General features: G+C 39.0%; 1 protein-coding gene across 1 annotated transcript; it reads left to right on the top strand.

Annotated features, from left to right (window-relative positions):
- Nucleotides 1-1,512: 1,512 nt before the first annotated feature.
- htr1d (5-hydroxytryptamine (serotonin) receptor 1D, G protein-coupled) lies at nt 1,513-3,728 on the top strand. Its single transcript, XM_046062933.1, has one exon. It carries the CDS (start codon nt 2,118-2,120, stop codon nt 3,270-3,272), a length of 1,155 nt encoding a protein of 384 aa, XP_045918889.1. The 5' UTR covers nt 1,513-2,117; the 3' UTR covers nt 3,273-3,728.
- Nucleotides 3,729-15,978: the final 12,250 nt, after the last annotated feature.

Here is a 15,978-nt window from a genome sequence, read left to right as displayed (position 1 = left end):
TTGTATGTTGCGATAACAGTCATAACGTATGAGTCCTAAGAAAACACTTAATGTACATTTTTCCATTTCCTCTGAATTATAAGTGGTCAGGATCCACGCTGCTGCTCTTAAATAATAAATTATTGCAAACCATAGATATAGATGAGAAGCTTGGGGGAGGAAATGCCTTCTGTTATGATTAACAGTCATTTGAAGTCCTCATCCCCACTGGGACATAATACCACATTTCCACATTTCAGTTCCTGTCTCTTTTATTGTACTTGAAAGTAAGTCTGCTCACCATCCTACTCGTTACTCTTACCTGGAGGCAACATAGTCAGTTTCTCTTTGTACCACTGTGCTCCAATTTCTGAGGACCATTACATTAACAGTGATGTGAAGCAAGCAGAGTTTAAATGTCACAAGACCAAAAGTCTCTGTGGGTTAGGGTTAGGGTCTAAGTGAGAAAAAATAAGGTTACTGTTTATGAGCTTTGTGTGCTTTAGACAAAACAATTTTTTGTAATAAATTGGCCTTTTGGCTTTTTTAAATATATATACTTACTGTCAATCCAAATGACATCAGGATGGAGTCAGACAGAGATGGAAAGGTGTGAACCAACTGTACATTTTTCTGAAAGTGATTTATGTTTTTGGAGATTACATTTTTTTGTGTCAGAAGAAATAGGAAATGAAAGGAGAAAGAAACAGGAAATGGCAAAAATAACAAATGCCTCCAGCCAGTTTCAGACCAGGGATGTTGCATTTACATGGTCAGCATCTCAAAGCTCTAGGGAACCTTGATAATACCACAATAATTTGAAATAATATTAGTAGAATTAGATGCTTTTATGTTGAGAATTGATGTACATTGGTGCCTTTCTAAAGCACCACTGTTTCTGATTAAATCATATAGTGTGAAAAGAAATGGTTTATATTCACCTCGCCTAGAGAATTCAATGTCAGTCTTACAACAAATGTAATAAATCAAAACAATAGCTGGAAGTGTGTGGGTGTTAAGTTGGTGTATCATGTCATAATGCTCCATTTACAGGTCGAGGTTGATTTTACGGGGTTATATTTGTGCATTGATTGCCCTGTACGTGTGGACCTTGTCATGTAGGTGGTTTGTTTATGTATGCATGTGTACGTTATGGGGGAGGGAATGATGGTAAAGTTGAATATAACTAATCTTCCTTCTCTTTTTCCCCTCCCATTTGTCTCACCTAGGATGAACATGCTGCAAAGGATGCTTCATGAAAGTCCGACAAAACCTTCGCAGCCATATGGACACTGCAACTGAAAGTGTATCTTGCAGACAGTGCTGTGTAGAGGAGACGCTAACACACAAGCATTTTACATTAGGAACCTGAAAAAAAAGCTTTGCTGATCACAAAAATTAGCAAATTTCAACGTAACTGCCAAAACCAACATGGATTTTGCATAATTACCTACAAGCGGACTGGATAACTAGAATTTCTCCTCATCTTGGTTTGATGCATATCATGTAAACTGTAATGTTGTGGCTTTCCAGTATCATCAAAGACAAAAGGCACAGCCAAGGTTCTGTACAAACCTCAATTTAGAAGGCTTCACGTGGATTTGGGAATAGATAAGAGAGAGACAACAAATATATCTGTCGACATCGTCTTCCTACATGCAGCTCCCCGCTTAGCTTTATTGAAAAGGAGCAGCCCATTAAAGCATTTGATAGGTAGGAAGGCTTGGTCTGAGGGTGCTGGCTGGCTGCTGGTTGGAGATGAGATAAGAGCACTGGGAAGAGAGAAAAGAAGTGGCTGTCTGACAGGAGCTGAATACAAATCAGCAATCATTTCTCCTGCAGCCACACCAGTGAGGCAAATCAATAATATATAATAATGTAAAGCGAAATGGACAAATTAGCCGCCATCAATTACAGGAGCATTAGTTGTGAATGGAAATTATGGAATTTTTGCTGATATTGCACTGCAACAGAAGGGATGGGAAATGAGGAGAAATGAGATTTTTTTCTAGGACCAAGCCACTGTACAGCCTGTCCTCGGTGCCATGCCTGAACTGATCCATGTGCAGTTTTGGATAGCAGTGATGAGGCTGGTCTAAACCTTAGAGAAAAGAAGGTTTAAAAGGAGCAGAGGCGAGATGGAGTTGGATAATATCTCACTAGATAACTTTACCAGCAACATCACAGAGATTCCTGACACCACTACAACTCCACCCTGGAGCGAGGCCACGCTGCTTGGCCTCCAGATCTCCCTGTCTGCACTGTTAGCTCTCGTCACGCTGGCTACTGTCCTTTCAAACGCCTTCGTCATCGCCACCATCTTTCTGACCAGGAAGCTCCACACACCTGCCAACTTCCTGATCGGCTCCCTCGCCGTCACAGACCTGCTGGTGTCTATTTTAGTCATGCCAATTAGCATCGTATACACCGTCAGCAAGACCTGGTCGTTCGGGCAGATTGTTTGTGACATCTGGCTGTCGTCTGACATCACCTTCTGCACGGCCTCCATCTTGCACCTGTGTGTGATCGCACTGGACCGCTACTGGGCCATCACAGATGCGCTGGAGTACTCAAAACGCCGCACCATGCGCCGGGCAGGGATCATGGTTGGGGTGGTGTGGGTGATCTCCATATCAATTTCCATGCCTCCACTTTTCTGGCGTCAGGCCAAAGCCCACGAGGAGCTTACAGAGTGCTTGGTGAATACAGATCAGATCTCTTACACCCTATACTCCACCTTCGGCGCCTTCTACGTTCCCACGGTGCTTCTCATCATCCTCTATGGACGGATCTATGTTGCCGCCCGCTCCCGCATCTTTAAGACGCCATCATCCTCGGGGAAACGCTTCACCACAGCACAGCTCATCCAGACCTCTGCAGGCTCCTCTCTCTGTTCTCTTAATTCTGCCTCCAACCAGGAAGCACACCTACACTCTGGCAATGCAGGAGGTGGAGGGGGAGGGGGAGGATCGCCTCTGTTCATGAATAGTGTGAAAGTGAAGCTGGCAGACAGCGTGCTGGAAAGGAAACGTCTGTGTGCAGCTCGGGAGAGGAAAGCGACCAAGACATTGGGCATCATCTTGGGCGCGTTCATTGTCTGTTGGCTCCCATTCTTTGTCGGCACGCTCGTCATGGCCATATGTAAAGAGTGCTGGTTTGATCCAGTGCTTTTTGATATATTCACCTGGCTGGGATACCTGAACTCCCTCATCAATCCTGTCATTTACACCGTATTCAACGATGAGTTCAAACAAGCTTTCCAAAAACTCATTAAATTCAGACGGTGCTCCTGAAAAACTTTACAGTGGATTAAAACTCTTGGAAAACAGGGAGTGAAAAAGACAATGAACAAAAAAAGATAATAATGATAATGAAAGTACCGCACACTTAAATGTTCCATCTTGTAAAAACATGCTAATTGTGATTTTTATTTTTTCTTTACATCAGACAACTCTGTGCCATAGCTCTTTGGATTCCTACAGCATACCCTTCATGTAGACTTGCATGCACGCTAAAAAAAAGAGACAAATCTTGACCCCCAAGAATTGTGGAACTCATCTTTAAAAGATAAAGAAAAGGGATTTGAAGTCTATTTCATGTCACGAGGCACTGCTGTTATTTCTTGGACAGAAGCAAAAAAGTATTGGTGTAACTGTATGGAACAAGCAAACTCATAGTGACTGGGTTTAATCCAGCAAAAATGAAAAGCCATGAAATATATGTTGTCTTAATCTCTGTGTCATACTGTATGCTACTCCCATATAATGTTTCTGTGGTACAGTAAAGTACTTAGAAAAACTACAAACTCAAGAGATACAGAAAAACTTTCACCATATTTGCAATTATATGTGAAAGTGGTGTGTGTGTGTCTGTATGAGTGCGTATAAAGATAGTTACTTTACCGTAATATATGCGTATTTGAAGAGGGAAGGATTGTCAAGTGTTTGACATTTATACATGATTTTCTTCAGTGAGGCTCATCTCGTCATTACAGAGGCTGAAATGGAAACAGAATTTTCAATTTGAATTTTAAGCAACATCCAATGCCATAGCAACAAATGAACCCCTCCAAATGTTTTGTGAATGGCTATGCTCGAGCAGAAAGGACAAGGTAAGGGCAAATAATCAGAGGACTAGCTACTGAATTTGAGAATTACTCATTTTTAGCAACAGAATGTTTTGTTTTCTTAATCTAAATGCTTGTTTTACCATAAGATCATATGTACATGCAGGAAAAACATATTCACTAATCAAATTTGAGTGTCTTTAATAGTGTTGTCATGAAACTGCTGTCTGTAATTTTATTCCTCTGTTTATATGCTCATTTCTGACCACACTGGGCTCACAGGATGCAATCATGCCCTTTGAGAAACGGAACTCAAAGATCACCGTAAAATTAAACTGATCATTTGATAAAGACATAAAAGATTGGATAAACGTAACCATCACAATGTGTATTTAACATTCAAAAGTAACATTTGTATGAGCAGTTATCATTTAAAAGGCAGGGAATAATCTATCAGTAATTTAATATCAATTTGGCCACAACGCTGACATCTCAGTGTTCAGCTGTGCTTCTACTCATGATATGAGAAACCTGATTGTGGCAGTGGGTTGTGGCTTATAATTGAAGCACTGCTTAGTGGATATGTTAAATGACAAACTTAAAATAGTCAAATAGCAAATCCACTGTTCCAATCCAACACAGCTGTGATGAACATAAAGTAAAGGTCTTCTAGTCAAATAATTAATGTCTTTTTCAAAACAAACGCAATTATTAGATCAGTTATTGTATACTTAAAATCAACAATAATGTCCTAAAATCTTTGTTTCACACATGAGAGACGTATCCTAAACGCATTGAAAAGAAATCATGATGTTTATTATTTCAGGTGCTGCCTTTAAGGCATCTTGTGTATTCAGCAGTAACAGCATGAATAATTTAACAGCTTAACTTGAGTTTCTTTATTGAATTGTACATCAGATACAAACAGCAACTTTTAATGCAGGAGACATTCAAAGTCAAATTACCTTCTTAACAATTTATTTTGATTGTCAGAAAAAAACACAAGGGATGCAAATTCAAAGCGCTTTCTGAAATCATTGTCAGAAAAGATGAGAAACTGTATCCTACATACCATCCTACAAGGTATTATGGTAACATGAAAGCTGTGGTTGTGTTTCCCAATTAACTTTTTGTGTGTGTCAGGCAAAGGGCAAAATCCATCAAATGATGTACAAACTTGATGGTGAAAGGCATAAGTGATGGGTGCATGGGTTTTAAGAAATGAATCAGTTTGAGGTAGAATATTTCAGAACAAGTAAAAGAAAACTAAATAAAATAGAAACTTTAAAGACAGCTCCTTGATATTATGCCATACATGACCTTTGTTTGACAGAGAAAACAACAAGAAGAGACCTCATTGGTGGTGAGTTGGAAATTTGTGGCCTGAATTGCAACTTGCTGCAGGTGAATTAAGCATCTATGGAGTAATTGAAAAAAAATATTTTGTTTATGTCCCTGATTTTCATCAATAATGTACACACTAAATCTTAAAGCTGAGACTTTAATCTGTGAAAACAAATCAGGCGTCAGTGAAAGTTGGATAACCTTCACATGTTTGTCCAATAGATTGTTTTCAGGAAGTTTTAACTGAGTGTATACATTCTTTCATCTCTGTGATACCATAACTTGCAGTGCTCTCACTCTTTCTCCACTGGTCTGAGGGTGGAGTGGAGTGTCTTTGAGATATTTTCAGTGTGATCATGCTGGATGAGACAAACAGGCAAATAGAACTGAAGACCAGCTTGGCCACATACAACACAGTTATTATGAATGTGCAATTCATATGTTTGTATTTTCAAAAACAGCTGCGGTTGAACCCCTGCCTACTACACCGAAGAGTAAAAAAATAAAAATAAATAAACTTCACCGAAGAGTACGACTCTCATAAGATGTTGACTGGTTGACTTTTAGCCATGCTAGCAGGATGACTCTAGGGATGACAATGTCGGTCAGTTCGTCCATGGCTTTGGTCCAGACTGAAATATCTCAACAACTACGATGGGTTGCCATTAAATCTGCTAAACACATTTACGTCCTCCTCAGGATGAATTGCAGTAACTTTGGCGATCCCTTAACATCTAATGATTATTTCAATTTGTTAAGTACTTTGACAACTAATGACATTCCAGTCAGTCTCAGCTGTACTTGATTTGTGCTAATTAGCAAATGCTAACACGCTAAACCAGTGATTTAACTTTTTCTGTCATTTTCAGAAGCCAAAAAATGTTCATTCATCTGAAAAACTAAAATTACATCTTATAATAGTTTTTTAAATATTTAAAAATATATATTTTTATCAGTCGTTAACAATATGGGCAGTTGAAATAAACAAAATAATCATGTTAGCAAAATAGTCTTAGTAGCATCAGAGCACTTTTGTTTGTTTACGTCACAAAATGAATAATATTCATGCAACTTTAGGTCTGCTCAACATCCAAGTCTTACTGCAGTGGCCCCATTTAAAGAACCACTCGCGCATGGCAACATAAGCATTTAGCTCAAAGAACTGCTGAGCCACACATATCTGCTAGCATTGCTGGAAACTCTACATGTTTTAGTGTGCTGTTGAGGAGCAGCTCACAATTGGAAAGACTTAAAATAAATTGTGGGTGATGTTGAAATAGCTCCAACAACATTGTTGAAAACAAAGAAAACTAGGCTGTAAATCATAGATGTCAATTTGTGAAGTTTAATTGGCAGTGACATTACAAAGTCACAGTTTGATTGACAGCTGATGTCTCACATTTTGTATAATTCCCTAGAATAAAATGGTTAAATAAGTTGATATTTTTGTTATCTAACTGTTAAAACAGTGACAATTAGTGTGTAGTAACACTCATTCCCATATTGAGTGAACATTAACATGCAGTGTATCTCCTTGTAATGTAATTCTTGAAAGAAATTATAATAAAGGAATTCGCATCTGCAAAGTACCAAAATAAGACACAGAAGAAGCATCCTGACAGTCGAGTTGGTAATGCCATGCAATCGCTATATCGTGGGTTTAAATCAGCTTGCATGTGTCTCCTTCCACTGTGAACTATTGAATAAAGGCATCAAATTGTATGCTTAAAAAAGAAAGGGGGCCAAAAGTAGTTCTGTCACTCCGGATCAACATGGATAGGAGATGGCTTCAGATAATGTTAGGCTGCCTTGAGCAGTGAAACTAAAAGGTCAGGATGCACTTAACCTTATGGGATGGGGACTGTCACTTCTCGACTCAAGTAAGGAGTAAAGCTGGAAGGGAGCACAGAGGTAAACAGTTGGATGAGGGAAAGTGAGTGGAAAGTGAGAGGAAAGAGAGCGACAACTCTGCTAACAAACAAAATTAGACCCCAGAGAATAAGTAGCCTAGTGTGTGACACTAACCAAGTCAGGCCAAAGAGTAATAAGGTGCCACTTCAACATATACATATCAAGTCCAACAGATATATCAACTCCATATCATATGATGTGTAATTGGCATGGCTTTGTTTATTCATAGATCCTCTGCTGCCTTCAGGTTTGTTGTTGTGGCAAAGTTACTGTTAAGATGCGGTTTTTAAAAATTAAGCAGACACTCTGTTATCCTTGTTTCTTCCATTTATGAATCCAAAGTTCATAGTTTACAGAAAGGGCAACAGGGTATGCAATAGATTAAAATGATGAGTGTATTTTATGAAGTACCCCCGCCAAAGCGCGAGGCATGGTCTGTTGAAAGTGTACATATATATTTTCTATTTCTAGGAGCTTATTGCTTATCTCACCTAATTTCATCGGCTCCCTTTTCCTTCAGTTCTCTTTTCCCCACAATGACACACGCACACACCTCTGCCCCGCCCTTTTCTGTCTCTCTCTCCATGTCGGCCTATGTGTTGGCTCTGTTGACTTTTTCCATTTCAGTAGCAAGTTTTATAAAGTCTAGATTTTTCCATCTATCATTTTCTTTACGCGCTGCATGTGGAAAAGGCGTGTCAACAACGTAGCCTATGAAAATTAAACCAATGTGCTAACTTAGTCAACGAATGGTGTCAACGAATGGCACTGGTGTGTTCACCGTCGCTTTGTAATGTAACAACCCTATCTGTGTTTCTCTGCAAAATGCTAAAATGGGTCGCCAAATATACTTGGCCAGCCATTAAGTCTATGTGTGGGAAAGACTGATGTACAAAATTTAATGACAATCCATCTTGTAATTGTTGAGTTATGTCAGACTGGATCAAAGGGTTCGAACAACCAACCAACCAACCCACTGGCCAACATGGGTAAAAAATGTGTAGAGATTTAATATTCTCACTTGAAATTTTTGCATTTTTGTAAATATTTGGCTCCATACCAAAAGCCCAAATATCTGTCTAAAAGTGACGACATCCTTAGAGAGGCACGCTGTCAAATGCTCCTTCCTTACTTTCTATAGTCTCAGAAAGAGGATCACTCACTCATCGTCAACTACTTATCCTGAGTACAGGGTCACGGGGGGTGTGGAGCCAATCCCAGCTGGCATTGGACAAGAGGCGGGGTACACCCTGGAATGGTCTCCTGTCCCTGAGAAAGAGGATACAGTATATAAATTATACAATTGTTCTCAAGATGAGACAGAGTGCTGTCCACAGCTGGCTCAAATTTTGATTAACAAGCACATGTGCAATCTGAAAAGCTTCTCTCTACCTACACACATACACAGTCACACAGACTGTACTTCCATGTATCCACACACACAAAAATCCCTCAACGTACATGATCGCAAACATGGGAGATAAATTATTTAAGAGGCTCCATGAATATTTTACATTTCATGTCGGGTGCAAGACAGTCGTCAAATCATATATTGTGAGGGCACAAAGAAAACATCATAGAGTGGTGATGAAATGTAAAAACAGTCATTTACATTTTGGAAAATAAAACAGCAAACTTAATAAACTACTCAGTCCAGCACTAAGCATGATGGGAAATGTTGCTTGTCCCTGTCAGTACAATGCTCTCAGAACCTTGCAGCACATGTAGCAGATTGCAGTTTGTGCATTTCAGCTGAGCAGACGGTTGTGGAGTCAAAGGTGGTGCCTTCACAGTAAGTTGCTAACTAGTTGCCAGAAAGTTAATAAACAATGAACCCATCATTTATTGCTTTTCAAAATAACTCTAATATAACACTCTTCCATCACTCTTGCTTATTGCATCTGTTTGCTGTGTTAGCGAGGGAGGAAGCAAGCTGGAGTTTGTTAGTAGAGACAATAACATAGCAGATAAGGTAAGCATCAGAGCATCTCTTCATCATTCTACAGCTTAGCAGACGACGGTGCGTCAGTTTGAGTCAGTTTGAGATGCTGGAAAGTAAATAAATAGCAATCCCAGAGTCACAGTAGCCCATTTCCCCTGACCGTTCATAGCAGAGTCGCTGTTCATCTACTGACTCAGAAGGAGTTAATGTTTGTGACTGTTATACATTAAAGCTGCAGTGCCGAACATTTGTCTCCCCCTTCTGGCAGTGAGAGTAATTACACAAACACTGTCGACACGTGCTCATGATGTCCAACTCTCCAGGCATTTCTATAATTGGTTGATAATCCATCCATCCATCCATCCAACCATCCATCCATCCATCGTCAACCGCTTATCCTGCGTATAGGGTCGCGGGGGGGCTGAAGCCAATCCCAGCTGAAATCGGGCGAAAGGTGGGGTACACCCTGGACAGGTCGCCAGTCCATCACAGGGCCATACGTAGACGAACAACCACTCACACACACACCTAAGGACAATTTAGGGTCACCAATCAACCTAGGCCGGATGTCTTTGGACGGTGGGAGGAAGCCGGAGCACCCGGAGAGAACCCAGACACGGAAAGAACATGCAAATTCCACACAGAAAGGCCGGGGCAACTGGGGTTGGAATCCACAACCTTCCTGCTGTGAGGCCACAGCGCTATCCACCAGACCACTGTGCCGCCCTAAATTATTTTACCAAAGGTAAAAATAAAAAATACTAAAAAATTAAAAAAAATTTTTTAAAAAGTTATTTGTTTGATAAAGCAGCCTTCTGAGTACCTTTGCATAGTTATAGCACAGCCCACATAGAAAAGGTTTATTTGCATTCCAAAAATTCACTGTATTGGCAACTAACCAACAGTTTTTCCACACAAGCCGAGAAGTCATATTTTATGTATGGAGCCAGAGCAGCAGGAGTCCCTAAAAACATTTGTTTAAAACATGTATGAGCTTCAGACACATTGCTGTAGACCTTGTTCGTCTGAGTTTCTTTTAAGGTGTCATGGTTTATCTCATCTAAAACATGACAGTATGATGTAAACTATATTGCAACATCGTCACTACTGTAACTTTACCAGCCACCTTTATGCCAGTTATGCAATTTACAGCCCCGACTGAGGCTTTGATTTTGACAGGATGGTGGATAGTGTTTTGCAAGAAAGAGTTAAAATCTGGGAGTACAGGGATAAAACTGAATATTTGCTGATTCCACAATAAGCTACATATTGGACTGAAGGCAAGCAAGAAAATTTACTCAGAGGCAACAGTATTGTGCAGCAGGAGCTTAGCTGGCAAGCCAGGGGACTAAAACATGATAAATAGCTGTAGGGGCAGATTTCTTAAGTGAGTAAATCAGTATACAAAAGTGAAAACTATACAAAAAAGTATACAAAACTTAAACTATCTTTCTCTCTCTCTAGTTATCTTCGAGCAATGCTCAGTCACTTTTACCAGATCACTTTCAATATAAGATACTGGTTGTTTGGATGTTGTAAAAACATTCAACAAGAATCAAATAAATCCAGAAGTGAGAAGTTTTAAGTAGTGAAGTTTGATCTGTTTTTGAGGTATTCATGACACCCACCAACCAAACATTTTAATTTAAATTTAGCGTTGTACAGCTACACCTGCCTGAGAGGATGCACATAACAAATAAAGCAGCAGAGGCTTGACCCCTCATTATATGAAGTATTTGGAGGGGAAACATCATCCATGATCTTTCTAGCAACACATTGTGTGACATTTTCAAATGACAACCTGAAGATATTTTATTTTGTTGGATTTCGTCCTTCACTGTAGTGAGACGTTCAGATATTTCAGTGCTTTGAGTTTCAGTAAGTCATAAGAGTGTTCTATTTTCAACATGAAATGAAATTAGGGAACGCAGGCCGGTTGCAAGAACATTTTTGTATTCTTATCCTAAATCGCTCTAAGGATTGCTCTTATAACTGTTCCAAGTCGGATACACAAAACTCTCGTTTCCTCCTCCTCCTCCTCCTCCTAACAACGACAACGACAACGACAATAATAATAATAATAATAATGCGCTTTACATGGTAAACTGGGAGCGAAAACTATTCAGGACTGCAATGAAATAAAATCAAGCAATTAGAGCAATACAACATAAAATGGAAATAAAATGTATAGAAAAAATACAGTGCACAACATTTAAATAAATCAACAAGACATGCTGGAAGTAAAATGGTGTGCTTGCATTAATAAATGAATATGAAGTGAATGAATGTGAATGAGGAGGCGCGCGCGCATTTGTCAGATTGGATCATTAGCATAACATCCATATTGCAATATAATACGTGTGTGGGAAAATTTTATTCACAGAAATGTTACCAAAGAGTAAAAGATCTTCAAATTGTGAGGAATCTGAGAGGAAATTCTAAGTAGACATAAGTAATTAATTTATTAATAAGACATAATTAGTGAATGCCCCAAATTCTCTTAAATCCCTTGAGCATGCCTCCTAAGAACAAATCTGTTGGTAAGAGTGGTTCTTGCTTGAGGCCCACTGTCTTTCTAAATGAATTGCAATGAAATGCAGTTAACACCTGCATATAAGCAGAAGGTTTCTGAGAATATGGTATTCTTCTGTTACACAGAAGTGAGTATTTCGCTAAGAGGCTTCTTAGCTCTTCCCTCCATTTTCTACCTCTGATACTTTCAAAATTAAAAAAATATATATGTTCGAGGCATATTTGCAATCAATTCGGACCTGTTATCCTTTCCATAAAAGCTGCAAATCTTTAAGTAAACACTCAGCAAGCACTCCCGCTGAGAGCTGCCTCTTTCCCCTCCTCCAAAAGGATCTGTGATATAGCAGTTTAGTCTTGTGTACTTTCCACAGCCAGGGAGAAGTCTCATGATGATGTTTCTACATTTTTAAAGCCAGAGGAACACAGGAAGAATGAGAAACAGATATATAAAATGAGCATATGGGTTAGAAAATAGGGATTAATAGTCAGTTAAAATCACATTTTGACAACAACAGTTACAAACGTAAGTTTAAATTAGGACTAATTAGGCAAATGATCTGTGTCTGTCAAAACTCCAACACAATTGAAGCTGCATTCAAGTTGTACTGTATAATGTCAGCTTCGCAGTTTTATGTTGCCATGACACAATTAGCCTTTGATATTCTCTTCTTTGGGCAACATTGAGGTGCTGCACAAGAAAAGGTCAGGAAATTAAAGGTGACTTAAGGTCCCTGTAACATTTTGCTTACTGAGGCTTCAGCAATTAGTCAACACATGGCAATTCACTATGGAAGAACAGATTAACCTTATAGACCCCTTTTGTGAATATGGCCACCTGTTTACTCAATAAGGGCAGGTGGGTGATTGGTTTGGGGGAAAAAATGCTCAAGAGCAATATCAGCTATACCTTAACAACAGCGAAAGATCCTGAAACTGAATATACCTTTGTGTATACATGGACAGGTCTACATGCACTCCAGGAAGATGAGCTTTCATGCACAGGTCACACATACAGACACACAAAGACAGACTAATGCACAAACATAAGCAAATACAAGAATGGCTGCCATAACAACTCCGCAGTGACCGTGTGTACTGCTCACAACAATGTTAATCATGCTGAGGAGCTCCTGGCTGAGAAAATGTGAGTGAGGGAAGCGAAAGGGGGGCGGATGAAGGAAAGACACAAACATAGGCACACACACATGCATGCGCACACACAGCCTAGAGGTTGTCTGTTCCAGTCAGTGATCTGTCTACTTTAGAGCAGATGAACCAGAGGTGAACCCAAATGGAATGAAGCATGGTGATCATCCTTATTTAATGAATTCATTGTTCAGTTTAAGTTATTTCAATGTCTGTGGATCCAGACATGGGCAATGAAAGAAATTAAACAGTCTTCCGATTATTTTCTGACATTATTTTTTATTCATATTGTTTTCTTTGACTGGAGAGGATGAGCGACAAACCCACTGGAAGAACTATCATTTTAATTAAATCCAGTGACAAACTGTCTTGATACATCCATCCATCATCAACCACTTATCCAGCATACAGGGTCGTAGGAGCCAATCCCAGTTTATATTGGGCGCAAGGCGGGGTACACCCTGGACAGGTCGCCAGTCCATCGCAGGGCCACACATAGACGAACAACCACTCACACACACCTAAGGACAATTTAGGGTCACCAATCAACCTATCCTGCATGTCTTTGGATGGTGGGAGGAAGCCGGAGCACCCGGAGACAACCCACGCAGACACGGGGAGAACATGTAAACTCCACACAGAAAGGCCGGGGCAACCGGGGTTTGAACCCACGATATATTATAATATATTGCTGTGAGGCTAACCACTGCACCACTGTGCCCTCCGTCTTGATATATGTTAATACAAATATATCCATCTCACACTAAGACCTGACAATATTTTTACAAAGATGAATTACATTTCTTTAGAATCCCCCTTTAAAGGAATATTACATGAATAACAATATATTATATGAATATTCATTTGGTTCGCTTTGCTTTAACCTTGGTTTCCTACCATGTGGTGTAGGTTTTCCAAACTGTAAAACAACTGAAGACACCTTATTTAGAGATTGTGGAATACATGTTTTTTGGCCTTCCTGTGAATTAATGTCCTATATTAGGTGTCTTTTGGACACTGCCAATAGCCATTTCAGTTGCAGTTCAAATTATATTACAATAGGACTTAGCCACCAGAGGTGGGCAACTGCACTGCTGAGTGGACAACCCAACCACAGTGATCATTGATCCTCCTACTCTGTCCAGCTCCAATAAATACTTCATAGCTCAAAAATATGATTTAACCATTTACATCTTCTTCTTTTCCAGTGGGCCAGTGTGCATCATGTAAGTAACGCGGAAGTTATGATACCCTGTGCGGCCAGTACTCCAGAATTACTTCACTGCCCAGCTCTGTTCATAGCAGTGCTTTGATCTAGGTGTTAATGTGCTCACTATGACCATGCAGTCATGCTGTTGTTTAGCAGGTATAATGTTTACCATGTTCAACAACTTTCTTTAGTGCATTAGCATGCTACATTTTACTAATTACTAATTAGTGCTACACATTGGGTTGGGTACAGTTTGGGTCTAAATGATTCATTCACCAAACCGTTTGGTGCTTGACCGAAGCTCCAACTGCAAAGTCCCATTAACAGAACTGAAACACGGCCGAACATTCAGTTCAGCTCACTAGAGAACTGAGAACGTTTTTTTGTAAGGGATAAGCCAATGAGATGAGAATTTAGTTGGATAAAGATAATAATATAATTATAATAATGATCTTTATTTGTAGAGCACTTTTCAACGACAAGTTACAAAGTGCTTTAACAAGTGTAAAGACAATAATACACAAAAGACAATAATACAAAAACAATACATGATAAAAGCAAGAAAACATTGAAAAGACTAAAATACACATTACCATTTGCAAATATTTAAATCACAATGATAGAGAGCTCAGTGGCCGATGAATGGCTGTCAGCCATCAGCATCGTCCGTCAGCCCAACCCTAACTGCGGCTGATCAGCTAAGGCTGATGGAAATGTCATCATATTTGCAGTAATTTGATCACACACGAAAGTACTGGGAAAATGGACATTTTGACCTGATGGTGGCGCTAGATGGAAAGTTAAGGACTCACCAAAGTTACAGTTCATCCTTGAAAGTCTGTACTTAATTTTATGGCAAATCATCCAGACGTTGAGTCATTTCACTCAAAACCACAATTGTAAACCTCGTAGTGGCACTAGAGAAAAGTCAGGGGGTCACCAAAGTCATTAGGATATATCATCTGGGAACAATGATTGTCTCTCACAGAAAGACAAGTCTTTGCCTGAACTGTTTATTTAAACACGCTTTTCCCACCACACTGTACAACATTTTGTGCCAAAGTACAATGTAACCCAGAGGTAAAATGGGCAATAAATAGAATAAATAAATAAGTCCTGAGTGAAATAAATATGCGATAAATATAGGTTTATTATATACAAGTGATTAGATAATACATGCAAAACTATATATAAGTATAAATGAATGCTTTTATGTTGAAAAGATCGCTTGAAAACATTGATATCATCCAATACAAGGGCATATTGTTATTGTGTTATTAGCCTATTAGGTTGAGTGTTACTACACCGTAGCCAATAGAATTTTTAGACCCCCGTCTCAGCCGTTTGTTTTTTGGGGGGGGGGGGGATTTTGTGAGGCTGGACCCAAATTTTGGGTCCGTTTTTTTTTTTTTTTTTTTATTACAAGAATTATATAGTTACAGTTCATGTTTTCATAAGGAAGAAAAAACAGAAACAGTGAAAAAAATTTAAAAAAACAATTATAAACAACAAAAATAAAGTATACAGCCAGAGTGTCAAACAATAAATATCAGTTAAATTAATTATAAAGTTATATTAGATAAATGTTGTAAACATTTTGATGCTGATTTACCCTTTAATCCAGAAATACAGACTAAATAATTTTTTAAGTCAAATTTAAAAACATTGAAAAGAGGTTTGTTCTTCATAAATTTTGATTTATGAATAAATAATTTTCCAAGCAAGATTAATAGATTGACTATGTATTGTACAGAAGAGTTTGAATCAGAAAAATAAAATAAAATTTCAAAATTGGATAAGTGTACATTTGAGCGTTTCAGCCGTTTGTGTCAGTGAGGGAGACCGGAA

This window comes from Micropterus dolomieu, linkage group LG11, assembly GCF_021292245.1.
Source record: "Micropterus dolomieu isolate WLL.071019.BEF.003 ecotype Adirondacks linkage group LG11, ASM2129224v1, whole genome shotgun sequence".
Taxonomy (NCBI): domain Eukaryota; kingdom Metazoa; phylum Chordata; class Actinopteri; order Centrarchiformes; family Centrarchidae; genus Micropterus; species Micropterus dolomieu.
This window is presented reverse-complemented; position numbering and strand designations above follow the sequence as displayed.

Bases quoted from the DNA above. Each gene is read 5' to 3' on its own strand.
- htr1d (XM_046062933.1), top strand. From the start codon at position 2,118: ATGGAGTTGGATAATATCTCACTAGATAACTTTACCAGCAACATCACA.